At 52.6% G+C, this 15004-nt stretch overlaps 4 protein-coding genes and 1 pseudogene across 4 annotated transcripts; 1 reads left to right on the top strand and 4 right to left on the bottom strand.

Moving 5' to 3' along the window:
* Positions 1-302: 302 nt before the first annotated feature.
* Positions 303-2939, bottom strand: SAPIO_CDS4722 (annotated as a pseudogene; the record flags this gene model as incomplete).
* A 969-nt stretch (positions 2940-3908) lies between these two features.
* SAPIO_CDS4721 (Aryl-alcohol dehydrogenase [NADP(+)]) lies at positions 3909-5294 on the bottom strand (the record flags this gene model as incomplete). Its single annotated transcript, XM_016787201.1, has 4 exons — positions 3909-4196; positions 4280-4723; positions 4811-5133; positions 5186-5294. The coding sequence occupies 4 exons, from the start codon at positions 5292-5294 to the stop codon at positions 3909-3911; spliced, it is 1164 nt and encodes a 387-aa protein (XP_016643080.1).
* A 483-nt stretch (positions 5295-5777) lies between these two features.
* SAPIO_CDS4720 (uncharacterized protein) lies at positions 5778-7559 on the bottom strand (the record flags this gene model as incomplete). The annotated part of the gene is made up of 2 exons (XM_016787200.1): positions 5778-6307; positions 6476-7559. 2 exons carry the CDS (start codon positions 7557-7559, stop codon positions 5778-5780), a joined length of 1614 nt encoding a protein of 537 aa, XP_016643079.1.
* An 892-nt stretch (positions 7560-8451) lies between these two features.
* On the top strand, positions 8452-12510 carry SAPIO_CDS4719 (uncharacterized protein; the record flags this gene model as incomplete). The annotated part of the gene is made up of 14 exons (XM_016787199.1): positions 8452-8549; positions 8643-9249; positions 9323-9389; positions 9496-9769; positions 9840-9939; positions 10007-10116; positions 10218-10428; positions 10498-10778; positions 10949-11066; positions 11345-11383; positions 11612-11742; positions 11809-12277; positions 12337-12350; positions 12423-12510. The coding sequence occupies 14 exons, from the start codon at positions 8452-8454 to the stop codon at positions 12508-12510; spliced, it is 2607 nt and encodes an 868-aa protein (XP_016643078.1).
* A 361-nt stretch (positions 12511-12871) lies between these two features.
* On the bottom strand, positions 12872-14452 carry SAPIO_CDS4718 (uncharacterized protein; the record flags this gene model as incomplete). The annotated part of the gene is made up of 2 exons (XM_016787198.1): positions 12872-13589; positions 13749-14452. The coding sequence occupies 2 exons, from the start codon at positions 14450-14452 to the stop codon at positions 12872-12874; spliced, it is 1422 nt and encodes a 473-aa protein (XP_016643077.1).
* Positions 14453-15004: the final 552 nt, after the last annotated feature.

The following is a 15004-nucleotide window of genomic DNA, read 5'->3' as shown; positions in this document are numbered from 1 at the left end:
CACACGGTAGAGAAAACGATGCCTAAAGGTCTATGCCTGCATTATCCCTGCCCTCATCGGCGGAGGCAAGCTGGGTGGCATCGTCGACAGCAACATCTTCTTAGGGAGGGAGGCGCCTCATGGCTATCGCGGCTACGCTTGCCTTGTCCTGCGGAAAGCGTACCAGAGAGGCAACATTGTTTGGGCCATGATGACGGAGGAGGAGATTAGGGCGAAGTAACGCTCAGCTTGCCGAAAGTCGTTGGGCATCTTCTGTGATACTTCCTCCTCCCGTCTTAAACGTATCTCTCAGGCGTTTTCAGTCACGTAAGTAAAATTGTGTTTAGCTCGCTCGTTGAATCTCCAGATCCGACCTCTCCATGCATGCTCCCATGGACATAAGATTCCCCCAACAACTCGAATTCGCCCGTCCCCCGGGGCCGCAGAAGGTAAGGCGTTTGTGCGCCGGGAAACACCCAGACTTCGTCTCCGACCTTCAAATCCTTCGTCCCGAGACCGAGCTGGCCCTCCTTTGTGGCGAAGACAACCTTGCCCTCCCTGTTATACGAGATGTGCGCTACGAGCTTGTCCGCAGCATCGTCGTCGCGAAGAATGCATCCTGTTAGAATCGTCTGCCATGATACATTTCCCTCGATGCTCGCCGCACCCACAGCCGCCTTTGCCAATGACCTCCCTTCGGGGCATACTTCTCCTCGCGCCCAAGCCGAATCCAGATAGGGCAAGACTTTCTCCATCTGTGGTGGGAGGAGGATTCTATCGTCAAGGCAGATGTCTTCCCCGTCGCCGCCGTTCAAAAGTAGCAGTTGCGTAGTGTACATTCTGGAAATCGAGACCTTGAGCTCCTCCCAGTCGTAGGCGCCCGACGTCTCGGACTTTTTGAAAACGTCGCCGAGTCCGAGCTTCGGATCCGACATCAGGCCCGCACACATGACAAGAGTGTTGAGGGAATCCCTCCAGGCTCTTGTGAACAACTCTGCCGTGCCAGAAGACGCCGGATACTCTCTTTCGAAGGAATCTGTCACCAGCGTTCTCCAGAATACCTCGAACCGGGATTGCTCGGCTACGGTCCCCTCCCCGTCGATGCATACAACGTCGCTAGCATCCATTTCACCTTCTTCTTTCATTGGCCGGCCGGCAGTCTGCAGGTATAGTTTCAACTGCGGAGTTAAAGTGGGGATCCTTATCTGAGAGAATTTGGGGATGTTTTGAAGCAGAGATAAGAGAGACCCGTTGCCCTCGGTGGTGCCTAGATTGGGAAATCGTTCGAATTCGTAGGTTGCTACTACTTCCCCGATGCGGCAGCCCTGTAATCTGAGAGCGCCGTTTTCGAGAAACTCCAATTTACGATTTTTTCTCTTGAGCGAAGTCCCCGCCGTCCACAAGTTCGCCTTGTAGTAGAAGCTCAGGGGCGTCGGGACCATCGCGACCGTGAAATCGGGCACCCAGGATGGGAGGCCGGGGATCCTCGTCTGCGATGACGTCTCCTTGAGACTCAAATATTTGATCCCGTCATCGGCCGAGCATAGAAGATGCCGCATGGCGTCGGTGAATACCCCCTCGACGGACCGTCCGTAGTCAACGCTTGGAAGTTTGGGGGATTGAGTCACGTGGTCCAGAGCCTCTGCGAGCCCCAAAAAGCCGTAAATTTTGTCTCTCGGATCCGTGGCTACCGTTTCTCGAAACTGCGATACAATCTCGCCGAGGCCGTACTGTTCAGCTCGGATGATCGTACCTGCTTGGTAAGAGCGGTGATGGTACCCGAGGTGCTCAACGCGTAGGGAGACTATATCGGCGAGGAGGGTGCAGAATTGCATGTCCTGGTCGGGTTGGTAGATAGAGATCCTTTCACTTGTCTGCTCCTGAAAGGCGCTAACCTCCAAGCTGAAGGCGGTCGAATGCCCCAGAAATGTTCGCGCGTAATGGGACATGATGTATGCACCGCACGTTTCCCTGAGCCTTTCAAAGGCTCTCGAGATGATCTGGATGGGAAAGGTGGCGAGGCCGCAGGTAAAGGTGAGGTTCCTCGCAAGTGCGACCTCTTGGATGGCCCACGTGCGCCGGAACCACGAACGGTTCATGAATGCGTACGCCGCCAGCCACTGCCGGGGACCGACGGGCTCGACGCCGGCGGCACGGAATGCGACGGCGTCGAGGAAGTTCAACGGCGTGAAGAGCTTCATCGCAGTTTCCTTGTCGATATTGGTGGTGAGATTGACCATGAACTCCAGCCCCGACGGCGAAAAGACGTCGGCGCCGCCGAGCCATACCGACACCTTGGCGGCCTGCTTGTACACGCGTCCCATGAGCCGGACCTGAGCCGCGCGCTCTCGCACGTCGGCCTGGTTGATGCAGATTTGATCGATCCAGATCAGCGGCTCCAGAGCATGGTAGTCGGCCGCATCGGGCCTCTCGTCGCCATCACCGCCTTTCCAGCCGCTCCGCACGCGTCGGAGGCCTGACGCTCCCGTCCGGAAGCGAATGCTCAGCAGCGCCGTGAAGAGGTTCGTCGTGACGGAAAACGGCTGCCCGTCGCACGTGATATCGAAAGCTGGCGCGGCCCAGGCGGCGTCGGAGGATACGTCGCTCGGCTTGGAATACACGGCCACGGGACTCCCCCACGTATAGGACAGGGCGTCGTAGCGCGGGGGGTCGTTGAGGTCGACGGTCTCGAGGTTGCAGTGGATGGGGCGGTACAAGTCGAATTCGTCGTTGATTTCTTCTTCTTTTATGCGCAGGAGCCGGATCGACGTGGGCGTGGGTAGCGGCGTGTAGGCGAACGGATGGGGCCTCCGATTCTCGCAGTTCTCCGGCGGCCTGATCAGTGGGACGGAGAACCTACCGAGCGGGGGAAGGGGCTCGTCGAGAGTCCTGATGATGTGTCGAAGCCGGAGCGTTTTCCTCAGAAGACCGCTTTCGGCGCTTTCTGCTCTCGAGCTCATGCCGTGCAATTGCAATTGGAGATTCGCAGCCGTCTAGTATTAGGAGACACGGTATAAAGGGAGAATAGGGATTGAATTTCGGGTCTTGTCTAGCTCTTGTTGATACCTCGTGTTGGCGAGCCTTACTCAGCCATAGCTGCCTAACGGGGTCGTTGAGCGGCAGGGAGGCATGATATTAATGTGCTTGGCCCCTGTTTTTCATCAAAAATAGTAGCGGTAAGTCTCAGTTCCCGGTTTTCTAGTTCTGGTACTAAACTTTCTACTTTCTATCAATAAAAAATTTTTTTTTTCACATAAGGATGGTTTCGGACGACATCAACTCTAAGCGCATCCGGACAAAATGTACTTCTTCTTCTGTTCTCTCCTGCCCTCCCTCACTCCTTCCTCCCATGTTCGCCCATTTTTCTCCAGGACTGCAGACTTAAGCTTTATATACCCCCCAAAGGCCAAAACTCCCAGCCGAGCGAGCATGGCAGTGCATTACCCGTGGCAGTGGCCTCCGCGGGTCGCTCAATGGTTAGAACCCAACCCACTTCCGGGGCGAGTTTCGTAGCTTCCGACGGTTCGATCCCGATATGGGCCTTAGGGGTGATCTTTTTGCATTTTTTTTTCTCCCCTTATAAATTTAATCTGCCCATGCATGATCTTCAGGTTCTTGACTTGTCATTTACTATTTTATTTTATTCCTTTTTTGTTTTATTTATTTTCCCCCGTTTTCGCGAGTAACTTCGTCCTCCTTTTGGTTCAACTTGCAATTTATTGGAGCTCGTCTTGATAATAACCGTCTAGTATTTTCGGATCGGCGACTGATGGGCTAGCTAGGACAATCCGTCGATCCTTTGTTCAGGGCCTTATTCAAGCGCGCAACATCGCGTTCTGCCAGTTCCAGGATATGGAGGATTTCGCACCGCCTCCCAGCCGCCCCATACAATACCGTCTTGCCCCGGACAGTCTCCGAGCTTCATTACACTAAGGTGCCTTCCATTGCGCTCCTAGATCTCCCTTATGCGGCTTGATGGCTTGAGGTTGGGCAACATAATCGAAGTATCCAAGCCACCTCAGCACTCCCATGTGCTCCGGGCCGAGGGCGGCAAAGCGATCTGGATTGGTAAAGTTATGCGGGAACCCTACGTCGAACTCATACCCTGTTTCGATCTCTTTGATATCCTCGGGCGTAAGCTCGAGAGTAAGGGCCTCGATGTTGGCTTTGAGATGCTCGACTTTTCGGCCACCAATGATGGGGAACATCTGAGGCGTCTAGAAGTAACAGCATATTGCTTGTTAATAACTGCGTGCACGCAGAGTCGTTAATGAAGAAGTGTTTAGTTTAGGATTTATACCTTTTGCAGAGCGTAGGCAAGAGCAACAGAAGTGAGCGGCACTCCATGGCGCTGGGCCACGTTGTTCAATACTTCGCACACCCTCTCCTCGCGGCCGGTTCGTCCAATGGCGGTATTCCGTCCGCCTTCCTTTTTCTCGTCAGAGCCAGGGGTGCTAAAATAACCACGACCCAAGACGCCCCAAGCATGGACTGCCATTCCTTCGTCTCGACACATCGGGATGACGTCCCGCTCAAGATCTCGCAACTGCACGGAATAATGACCCTGGTAAACGGAGAACGGACGCAGGCCATGTTGGCGAGCATAGGCGTTGGCCTTCACAACGACCCAAGCAGGTGTGTCGCTGATGCCGAGATACAGAACCTTCCCCTGCTGGACTAGATGATTGAGAGACTGCATAAGCTCGGGGATTCCGGTAGCAAAGTCGTAGACATGAACAAAATACTAGCCCCCCGTTAACGCCCATTCCTCCGAATAGGATCCCAAGTGGGAAAAAGGGGAGAAAAAGAAAAGCAGAAAGGAAGGATATACCAAGTCAACATAGTCAGTCTGTAAACGCTCCAGGCTCTCGCGAATGGCAATATGCATGCTTTTCGACCCCGCACCACCAAAGTTGCTCCCCTGGCCAGATTCACCCATCCTCGGGCTCGCCGTGTACTTGGTAGCGATGACCATTTCTTGTCGCCTGCCAGTCTCTCGCAGCCATTCTCCAATCCATCTTTCGCTTTGCCCGTTATGATAATTGTTTGCCGTGTCGATGAAGTTCCCGCCGAGGTCGTAAAAGGTGTCCAGCAGCTCAAAGGCGCGCTCCTTTGTACACTCGCCCAAGAAACCTCCCCATTTGTCACCGAGACCTACTCGTAGGTTAGTTGTTTCCCAAATTTGACTAAATATCTACAGACGTACTCATGCCACCCAAGCACAGAGGGCTAACTCGGACTGACGCGTTGGGAGCCAGGAGCCGGTGTCTTCCAAGGGCGCTTTTGGGCGGGGGTGGGGAGGGGAATGCCGCCATGATTCCGTTTCAAGGTATTATTTGGGGACTACGCAGGGAGGGTTCCGTTGGGTTTCATCGGGGTTTCGGGGAAGTAAAGAGGCAATGGGCTGGTAATTTTCAGAGAGTCCACCATGTGGGCTGGAGGCAATATTTGTAGCTCGTAGGCTGAATATGCCGGAAGTATCACGTCGCGGAAATATCCGACGTGACTGCTTCGGAGGGGAGATAATATGTTAACTCCTAGACGCTATGCAGATTATTAAACCAGAATCACTTGGGCAGAGTCGGCGAGTTCTCCCAGCGAGAAACGACACGCACTGCTACAGGCTTCCCCGAAACTATTATAGTCGCAGTCACTAAGGAATGGAAGTTCGATAATTAGAACAGCATTTGGCTCGCGTAGATGTGAAAATCCATTACAGAGACGTTGCGTCTTCTATGGCGGAAGCAAGAAATAAATCCTCAGCATGTAACAGGATGAGAAGTAATATCATGTCTCTGTCAAGCTATCGAAGGGCTGTCCTCGACCGGTTTACAGGTAACTTCCATCGGCACGAGCAGTTGTCTCGGCTTGCTAAAATCGTCTCCATTCGACTTGCCCGTCTTGTACATGGCGGGCGCAATCACCAAAATAACGCACCCGCCATCCAAAGACGGCTGCTCTCCCCTGTCCAACGTCATCGTCTCCTGGTTGAAAACAGAGTCTCCACCATTTCCAAAATCCCACGTCACGTCGGCAGCCTGTTTGCATATGTTGTGATCTAACAAGGTAGCCCGCTTGAGAATTGCCTCTAGATCTTGGTGGTAAGTTGCGAATCCATCGTGGTCTCTATCAACCTCAAGGAACGGGCCGATAACGTCGTGGGCCAGTTCCATCTGCTCCCGAAGTAGGATGTTGCTCCTTTTCTCCTGGGTAACTCTGTTCCTTTCGCTCTCGACGAGGTCGGTCACCAGCCTAGTGGTAGCAACTGTCCACAACCTAAATCTTTTCATAGCCTCGGCATCCATTATCGTCTGCTCACTCGGAATTTCTAATGCGGCGGGCAGACAAGCCGTTAATTAGCGATATGGTTATATCTCTTCAAGGAGTCGCAAGGGTGGTTAAAAACCGACAGATTTACGAAAGACATACAAAGCAAGAAAAAAGAAGAAGAACAAGAAGGAGGGAAAAGGTGGGGAGAGAAATACCGGATTCTTACCTCGTCGAAACCTGGAGTAGAGGCCGAACACTGGCTCGGAAAGTTTACCGGCCCAGATAAAGTTAGCGAAGATCCCTCGAATAATGAATCGCCAGAAAAATGCCTGGATTACAGCACTGCGCCGAGACGGGGATGCCAGAAAATCTCGAAAGTGTTTGCTGCCAGGGGTAGCCTCCGCCAGGTAGCCGGACACGACAGCTTTAGCACATTCCTGCTCGGCCTGGCGAATATTTACCCGGGATTTTCCAGACTCGAAATATTTAATGGCGAAATTCCGAATGTCGAATCGAAGTTGCCTGACCCACTGGATGAGGTTGTCGTCTGTGATCTGGACTGTGGTTTGAGCGGTCCGAGTAAGTTGTCGAAGCTCCTTGACCGAGCTTTTCCATCTTTTCCGGTAGTCGTCCCTCTCTGCCTCGGCGTCTTCTAGCCGTTTCCTTTCTCGATCCCTGTTAACCCTCTCACTTTCCATCTCTATGGCAATAAGTTTTTTTTCCGCACGCTCCCTGTCAAGAGCCACCCACAGGGCGTCGACGGTTTCCCTTAGAGATTCCTCCACATAGCTGGGATGACTTGTGGCCGATTCTAGGTCATCGCTCCGGACAGCTGTCTCTCCTACCCCGCCTTCCATCGATGCGCTCTCCGTGGTGAGAACCTGTTGAGGCGTTTGGTTCCCTTCTTCTCGGGCTACCATGTTCGTAGAACAACCCTTTGCCGATTCCAGGCGGGCATTTGCAACTTCGAGTTCATGCTTATAACTTTCTTTCATCGCACGCTCAGAGTCCAAGGCCTGCTGTAACTGCTGGATAAGCACACCAACAGCGTTGGGGTTCTCAGTCGATGGGAGCCCAGGTGCAGTCACGGGAAAGTTCGAGTCAACTGTTCGCATCATCTCGTCGCTACCGGCGGCCCCAGGCAATTCCATCGGGCTTGAAAAGGCTCCAGTAAATCTCGAAGATATAGCGGACGCCGGTTCCGCCATGGGCGAAGGGATCTCCGTCCTTTTGTGGCCCGGTACGGCTTGCGGAGGTTGTTGGGCAACGTCCCGAGAGGAGTGACCCGTCCGACGAGATAACTGGGACATCTTGTGGCCACTACCGATCGATCAAGACGCGGACGACTGTGGATTGACAGGGAAGCAAATTTCGAGGCCGTATTTTCGATTGTTTATTTTAACAAACAGTAATAGAGAGAATCAATGGGATTAACATTAACTACTAAGAGGGGAAAAAATAATAATGAAAAAAAAAAATTAGGAAACCCCAAAGTGGCGAGTGCGACAGCCAAAGAACCAAGGGTTCCTATCTCCGGCGCCTGTCTACGCGCAGAGTAAAGCTCACTGCTCTTTTTTGCTTTCTTTCTTTCTTTCTTTCTTTTGTTTTTCCTTATTCCCCCTTTTCCCCCCTCTTCTTGTCATTCTTGTTATGAGCTGTTATCCTTGCGACCTGGTCAGGGAGGGGTTTTCTCATCGCCACATTGCCAAGCCGGAGCCTTGCGTTTGTTAGGCGGTACTGGCAGCAATCCACCCCCTCTCGATGCAGCTCGTCACAGAAAGGATATGAAAACGCCAATGACCGCTAGCGAAAACTGATTCCTGGTGTTTCAACCCACTTCGATATTTGGCGTGGCGTTATTTCATTGGCCTTGGGCCGGCCGCGGCGGCGCGTAGTCCTGCACGAGATGACTGGGCGTCATGGATGTGGCGGCTGTGCCTGTTTATCAGGTTGGCCACATCGTTTCAGTGGATCTGGCTTGCTGGAGAAGGCCAAATGCCCACAGGACAGACGCTCCGTGAGTGGCGAAGCGTGAGGGGCTGATTGTGAATCTCGATTCCTCAAGTTCAGCAGGCTGTCGTGTTGCAGAATCTCAGTCTTCTCGGATAAAAATCACCGAAGAGCCCTCAAATACCGGATCACGCCCTCCTAGTATTATTGCTACTTCTTAACCAAGCACGCAACCTAACCGTCGGCGCCACAATGACCGACTCGCTTTCGGCCCTCTTAGACCGGATCAAGTTGGATGGTGGAACCAATGTCGAGGATCTTCTCGTTATTGGAATTGATTTTGGAACCACGTAAGTCCCCGTGCTGGCCTTTCTGGCCATCTCCTGCCTTTATTACTTTCATGAGGCTCACTCGCAGCCAATTCCTAACGCATAACTCCCTAGCTTCTCCGGCGTCGCCTGGGCTACAGTTGAAGACTTTGAACAGGAGGGCATTAATCTCATCAGGTCCTGGCCTGGGTCGGGACGAGAGGTCGGAAAAGCACCGACCGAACTCTTCTACGAAGATGGCCAGGTGATGTGGGGTTTCGATGTGCCGCGGGACGGAGATCCAATCCGCTGGTTCAAATTACTTCTCCTTAAAGACGAAGACATTGAGCCGGAGATACGGTCGTCCGAGTACTTTCTCAGAGCTCGAAGAACGCTAAAGGAAAGCGGCGAAACGGCCATCGACGTAATTTCAAGTTATCTGGAGTGCCTATGGAATCACACCATTGAGACGATTGAAGCAGCCCTCGGCCAATCTGTCGTCGACGCGTTCGAGTTCCGCGTGGTCATCACGGTCCCCGCCATCTGGAAGTCCTACGCTAGGCAAGCGATGAGGGAAGCGGCTGATCGTGCCGGCATCCTCGAACGTCGACCTGCCGGGGATACCCAGCTCATGTTTGCGCCCGAACCGGAGGCGGCAGCGTTATCCACCCTTTGCGAGAAAGGTCGCAGGCCCCAATGCGGCGATATTTATGTCGTTTGTGATGCTGGGGGCGGCACGGTCGTATGTTTACCGGAGAGGCGAAATGGACGAGCTGTGAGTTATGAAAGAAGACATACTAATCGCCCCTGTAAAGGACTTGATTAGCTACGAAATCTGCGACGTCAACCCGATCCGCCTTAGAGAGGCTGCCGAAGGTGCAGGTATGGGAAACCCCCTTTCTTCGTTCGATTCTCCGGTCTCAGGAGTCACATTGATATGGGAAGCGAGTGCTCAGTCGGCTGAATCCAACCCCTGCTAAAACAATAGGTGCCCTCTGTGGCGGGATCTTCATCGATGAGGCCTTCGAACGAATCTGCAAAGCCCGTCTAGGCAGAAGATGGGACCGTCTCAGCAAGGCAGGAATCAAAGAGATCATGAAGGGAGAATGGGAGTACGCCATAAAGCCGCAGTTCAGCAGAGACCAAGCGAACTCGAGCAAAAAGTATATCGTCGGCATCCCGGCTGAAGCCTTCGTTGGCTCCGACCTTGACGATAATTCTCGGGAGCCGCACATAAAAAATGGCCGTATTCATTTCAACGGGTATGAGTTGCACTCGATAGCTCTTACATTAGAAATGCGCATTCTTACTTACTTGATATCGTTCCGATAGGTTGCATATCGAAGGCGCGTTCAAGGAAACGGTGTCATGTATCGCTGAGCAGATCGACAAACAAATTTCCAAATCTTCGGGTGGAGGAAAAGCAGTAACGGTATGCCATCTATTGTATCACCCTTCTTCACTCATTCCAGACCCGAAGCTAAACGTCGACACCTTAGGGCGTGATTCTCGTTGGGGGCTTAGGTGGGAGTCGGTACTTGTACCAGTATCTTCAAGAGAGGTATTCGAGGAGCGATATCAAGGTCCTCCAGTCTCGAGGGGAAGTACCGTAAGTTTTCCTTGACCTTTTCCCCCTCGTCGCCAAGAATACGGACTCGTTATTCCATTCTTCGCCGTGGGCTGTCGTGATTGATGTTTATTATTTAAAAGGCGTACGGCTATCTGTCGTGGTGCCATAATTAAGGGACTCTTCGGCGAAGCCACCAACGGCTTGGTGGTTTCAACCGTACCTCGTGCCAGCATTGGTGTCGATAAGATGAGTCCCTGGGTCGATGGTAAATTCCTCGAGGAAGACAAGAAGTGGTGTCCCCTGGAGGAAGACTATTTCGCAGATAATCAAATGGACTGGTACATCGTACGGGTATGTTCCTTGAAATCCCAATGCGTCTTTGCCTTCTCTCTCAGTTGAGGTAATAACTTTAACAAACAGGGCGAAGCGGTCACCCCATTGGAGTCAGTTCGATCCTACTATTTCCGGGTATATGAAAAAGACTTTGGCGGGTCATTTCGGACCAGCATTTATGAGTGTGAAGACGAACTTGCCCCTACGCGTATCACGGGTAGTGTCAAGCGGCTTTGCACAATAGAATGCAAGGTCGATACGCCGTTCAAGTCACTGCCAAACATAGAAGGCCCGAATGGGAAGAGGTTGAAAAAACTTCAGTACGAAATCGAGGCGATTCCGTCTGGGGCGTCGGTAGAGTTTGCTGTGTATGTTGCCGGAAAGAAGTTAGGGGCTCAGAACGTTGACATAAAATTCTAGTCTCATCCCATGGATCGACGGCGTCTTTGGTCATAGAGTCGAGAGGATATATTGGTAGCATTGAGCTATTCGTTCAGAAGCGAGGACTTAGCAGAATTATAACTTGCTGTTCCTTCAGCGGGTCCGGCTCTTCCGAGACTGCCAAGAAGACTCCACATTCTCTTCACAACGTCGAACCCATCCATCGCACAAGTCATCGCAAGGGCTTGGATGCTCATATCACTCCTAGAATCATCGTGGCGATAGGAGCCAACGAGCAAGTGCCCCTTAGCAAAGTGAAGCGTCGTCATCTGTCATTCGAATTGGCTTAGCCATGTCTCGCATTCTTCAAGTTGCCAGTCTGTCCAAACGAGCTAGTGCGTTAGCAGTCTAGCCTGGCTCTAGTCTCTAGGCGCAAGCGAAAGAGGATGCCGACTATCCGCCACCTTGCTCCTCAAACAGCTTCGCCTCAACTTTGTACAGCCACACATACACGCAAGAACTCTCACTTTGACTGATGACTAAGACTGCACAGCCTCCAAAGCTGGATGCGAATCTGGCCGAGGGAGCCCACGTATCAAAGTATTGAGCTTATTATTTCAGGGTCATCCGCCTCTGTCAGCTCATCTCCTCATTTTAAGACAAACCTCGTTCCTTCTTTCTTCTTCCCCAAGCAGAGCTTTCTTCGTCGAGGTGTTCAAGAGTTCCAACCCGATATTCAATAGTGCCAGGAGCAGGGTATTAACTCTCGATAGCGAAGTTTAAACCTCTCTCTTCAAGCGAGGCAGTGCGGCAATGTCAGCTCAGGGCTATTATGGCGGGGGAGGGGGTCAATATCCTCCCCAGCAACAGCAGGGCGGGTATGGACAGAACTACGGCCAACAGGGCTATAATCAACCCCAAGGATATCCCCAGCAAGGTTATCCCCCACAGGTTCGTTGAAATCCCACCGATCCGACCGATATTCTGGCCATCAAACCCTAACCAAACTTGCTCTAGCAACAATATGGCGGTCCCCCTCCGTCCCACTCACCCTACAATCAAGGGCCCGGATATGGCCCTCCTCCAGGCCAAGGATACGGCCAAGGGAATCCTCAGCAGCCGAGCTACGCTCCTCACCACCAACCGCCCAGCTATGACCAGCAAGCAGGATACGGCGCGCCGCCCCAGCCGACATATGCCGGCGGCCCTCCACACCAGCAGCAATACTCCTCCCCGCCTCCGCACCAGGGCTACGGAGCGGCCCCTCAAGACTACGACAAGCGGGGCTCTTCTCCGTACCCTCCCCAGCAGCACTATCAGGGCGGCCAAAACCCCGACTTCGGAGGCCAACCGCCTTATCAAGGTGGTGCTCCCGCATATCCCGGTGGACCCGGTGGACCCGGTGGCCCTGAGGGAGACCGAGGACTGGGTGCAACTCTCGTCGGCGGAGGCGCCGCAGCTTGGGCGGCCCATAAAGCTGGAGGTGGTATGCTAGGGAGTCTTGGCGCTGCGGCCGCTGGAGCAGTCGGTGCCAACCTGATTGAGCACAAGTTCAAGAAGTGAGTTTTGTTTTTCCCCGTCTTCCCCAGAATATCCCACCAGAAGAGCGGTTTGCTCATTATTATTTCTAGGCACAAGAAAGAGAAGAAGCACAAGAAGTATAAGCAGCGGGGTGGCGGGCATGGCTCGAGCAGCAGTGACAGCAGCGACTCGGATTAATTTTCTCCCCTTCGTGTAGATGGGCGTTGTGGAGGCGGCCTTAGTGGGACTTCTTAATGATTTCCTTTTTGGGGTTTTTTTTTTTCACGCTATTTTGGATTTCTCTATTTTGCTCTTCCATGCAGTATTTCGGGGTTCGTTTTGGAAATATATCGAAATGGAATCGCGCTGAATACCGCAACATGCGACACTAAAGGTTACCCTCAGCATTTTCCATTGCTGTTCACTTTCCTGAGCTACAGCTGGGCTGTGGTGAATCTCTGTGTGAGCCTAGCCTACTTCGTTAGATGGAACCCCTTCCATCCCTTTCCGACTCCGAAACTGACTCTAGTTTCGATCCCCTCATATCTTCATCCGACGGTCACTCTCCGCCAGCTATTATTGCCGCCAAATCCTCATACCCAGCCTTACGTGCGTACGTTTCAGGGCTTGCGCCGTCCTCATCAACCACAGTCCAAGAAATGCCCCCAATCTCCTTAGATATTTTCACCAATAATTTCACAACACCCCCATGGCCGTGAAGCGCCGCATAAGACAACGGACCCCGGCCGTGGACATCCAGACTATCCATTTGAAACAGACCGCTCTCGTGTAGTAGCTTGATCATATCCTCATGATTGTTCATCGCAGCGTAATGCACCGCCGTGCCCCTGTCGTAGTCGATCCTGCTCGCGTCGAATCGCGGATCCTCAAGCAGTCTCTTCATAATTTCGCAGTCACCATAGGTGGCGGCATAGGACGCGGGCACCACGCCAGATTCAGTGAATTGGAGATCGATGTCCTTGTGTGCTAGGAGTGCTTCTACACACTCGGGCACGCCCCAGTCGCAGGCGCAACTTAGAGCCGTCATGCCTTCGGACTCAGTGATGTTGGGGTTGACTCGTTCATCCGCGAGCAAGATTCGAGTAACGTCAGGATTCTTGAGATGAACCGAGTATATCAGCGGCGTGCGTTCTGAAAGGTCCGGCACATTAGGATCGACTTCGGGGACGGTAAGCTTTAGTTTAATAGCATCCTCTTTTCCCGATAGCAGGGCATAAATTAAAGGCGTCACCCCGTTTGCATCTGCAGCCGTAGCGCTACCCCCAGCATCAAGCAGCGCCTAGATGTTTTTAACAAGGCCGCTGGATGCCGCGAAGTGCATTGCAGTCCGCCCGGAATGGTCGACTGCGTCAACTTTAACACGCGGATGGGCAACCAGCAGCTGAACGACGCTTGCATTATCCCTGAAATCATACACTGCCCAATGCAAAGGCGTGATGCCGTCGTCACCGCAGACGTCAGGTTCAACCCGGGGATCAGCTAACAGCATCCTAACGATGCCCTCGCTGTTGTAGTAGGCGTTCTTTATCGCGCAGATCAAAGCCGTGTCACCGCATTCAGCGATGACGTTTGGGTCAACGCGCGAGTCTTGTAGAAGCAGCTTCGCCAATGCCTCGTTGGCGTTCCTGGCAGCAATAGAGAGTGCCGTAAAACCAGGTCGATTGCGTGCATTGACATCGACCCTTGGGTCATCAAGGAGCAGCTTGACGATCTCGGCTTTGCCTAATGACGTAGCAGTGCAAAGCGCTGTATTGCCAATGTTGTCCCCCAGGTTGAGATCAGCGCTATCAATCTCCAAAATGGCCTTCACCACCTCGACGCTGCAGAATGTAACGGCATAGATAATGGGCGGCATCGGCATCCAATCCACTGGTTTGCGAAGCATAATGTCGGCCCCGGCGGCGAGCAGTTTTCGCATCGTGTCGGTGCGTTCGCGGGCCATCGACCACGAGAGAGCCTTCGGATGCCGGCTCTCGACATGGCGCTTGTAGAGATATGGGTTGACTATACGATAGAAGCGGGCATTCGTTTGCGAGAGCGAATTCAGATCCTTCTCATGTTGAAACCATTCAATCAAGTAGGTGATGACATCGTCCGATAAGCTCTCCAATCCCGTCATGGCGTCGACGGCTGGCTCAACAACTAATTGAGGGCGAGAGGAAACGGTAAATGCACGTGTTAATATTCCTTGATCGTGTAATTCTCAAAAAAAAAAAAAAAAAAAAAAAAAAAGGGGGGGGGGGGGGGGATTCTCCATCTTAAAATAGTTTCTGGCCGCCCAGAGAGAGGGCCGAAGGCGGAAAATGCGGCGAACCCCCTCCTCCAGCAGAGTTAACCTACATACGTGGCCCGAGTGTAGGCGAAGTTTTATACGAAGTAGTATTTCTCAGGTTAGGCAAGGAGTGCGGTCGTGGATGATTGGCTCGCAATAATCATAAACCCTGAGCAGATCGTTAATAAGACCCATCTCCAACATCAGGATGAGTCTCCAAGGATTGTAGCACCGTTTCGTCATGGGCTTGGAATGTCGGACTGTTTTAGTAGAGGTGAGAGATGGGAAAATGGATTCCATTCCCAGTATCAGAGGTATGGGATTTCCACACTAGTTCCAGTTAGTCGAGCAAGGCAACACAATGGCGCCTTCCCCGAAATATTTGACATAATAGCCCAT

Source organism: Scedosporium apiospermum, assembly GCF_000732125.1.
Source record: "Scedosporium apiospermum strain IHEM 14462 chromosome Unknown SEQ_SAPIO_0094, whole genome shotgun sequence".
Lineage (NCBI taxonomy): Eukaryota > Fungi > Ascomycota > Sordariomycetes > Microascales > Microascaceae > Scedosporium > Scedosporium apiospermum.
This window is presented reverse-complemented; position numbering and strand designations above follow the sequence as displayed.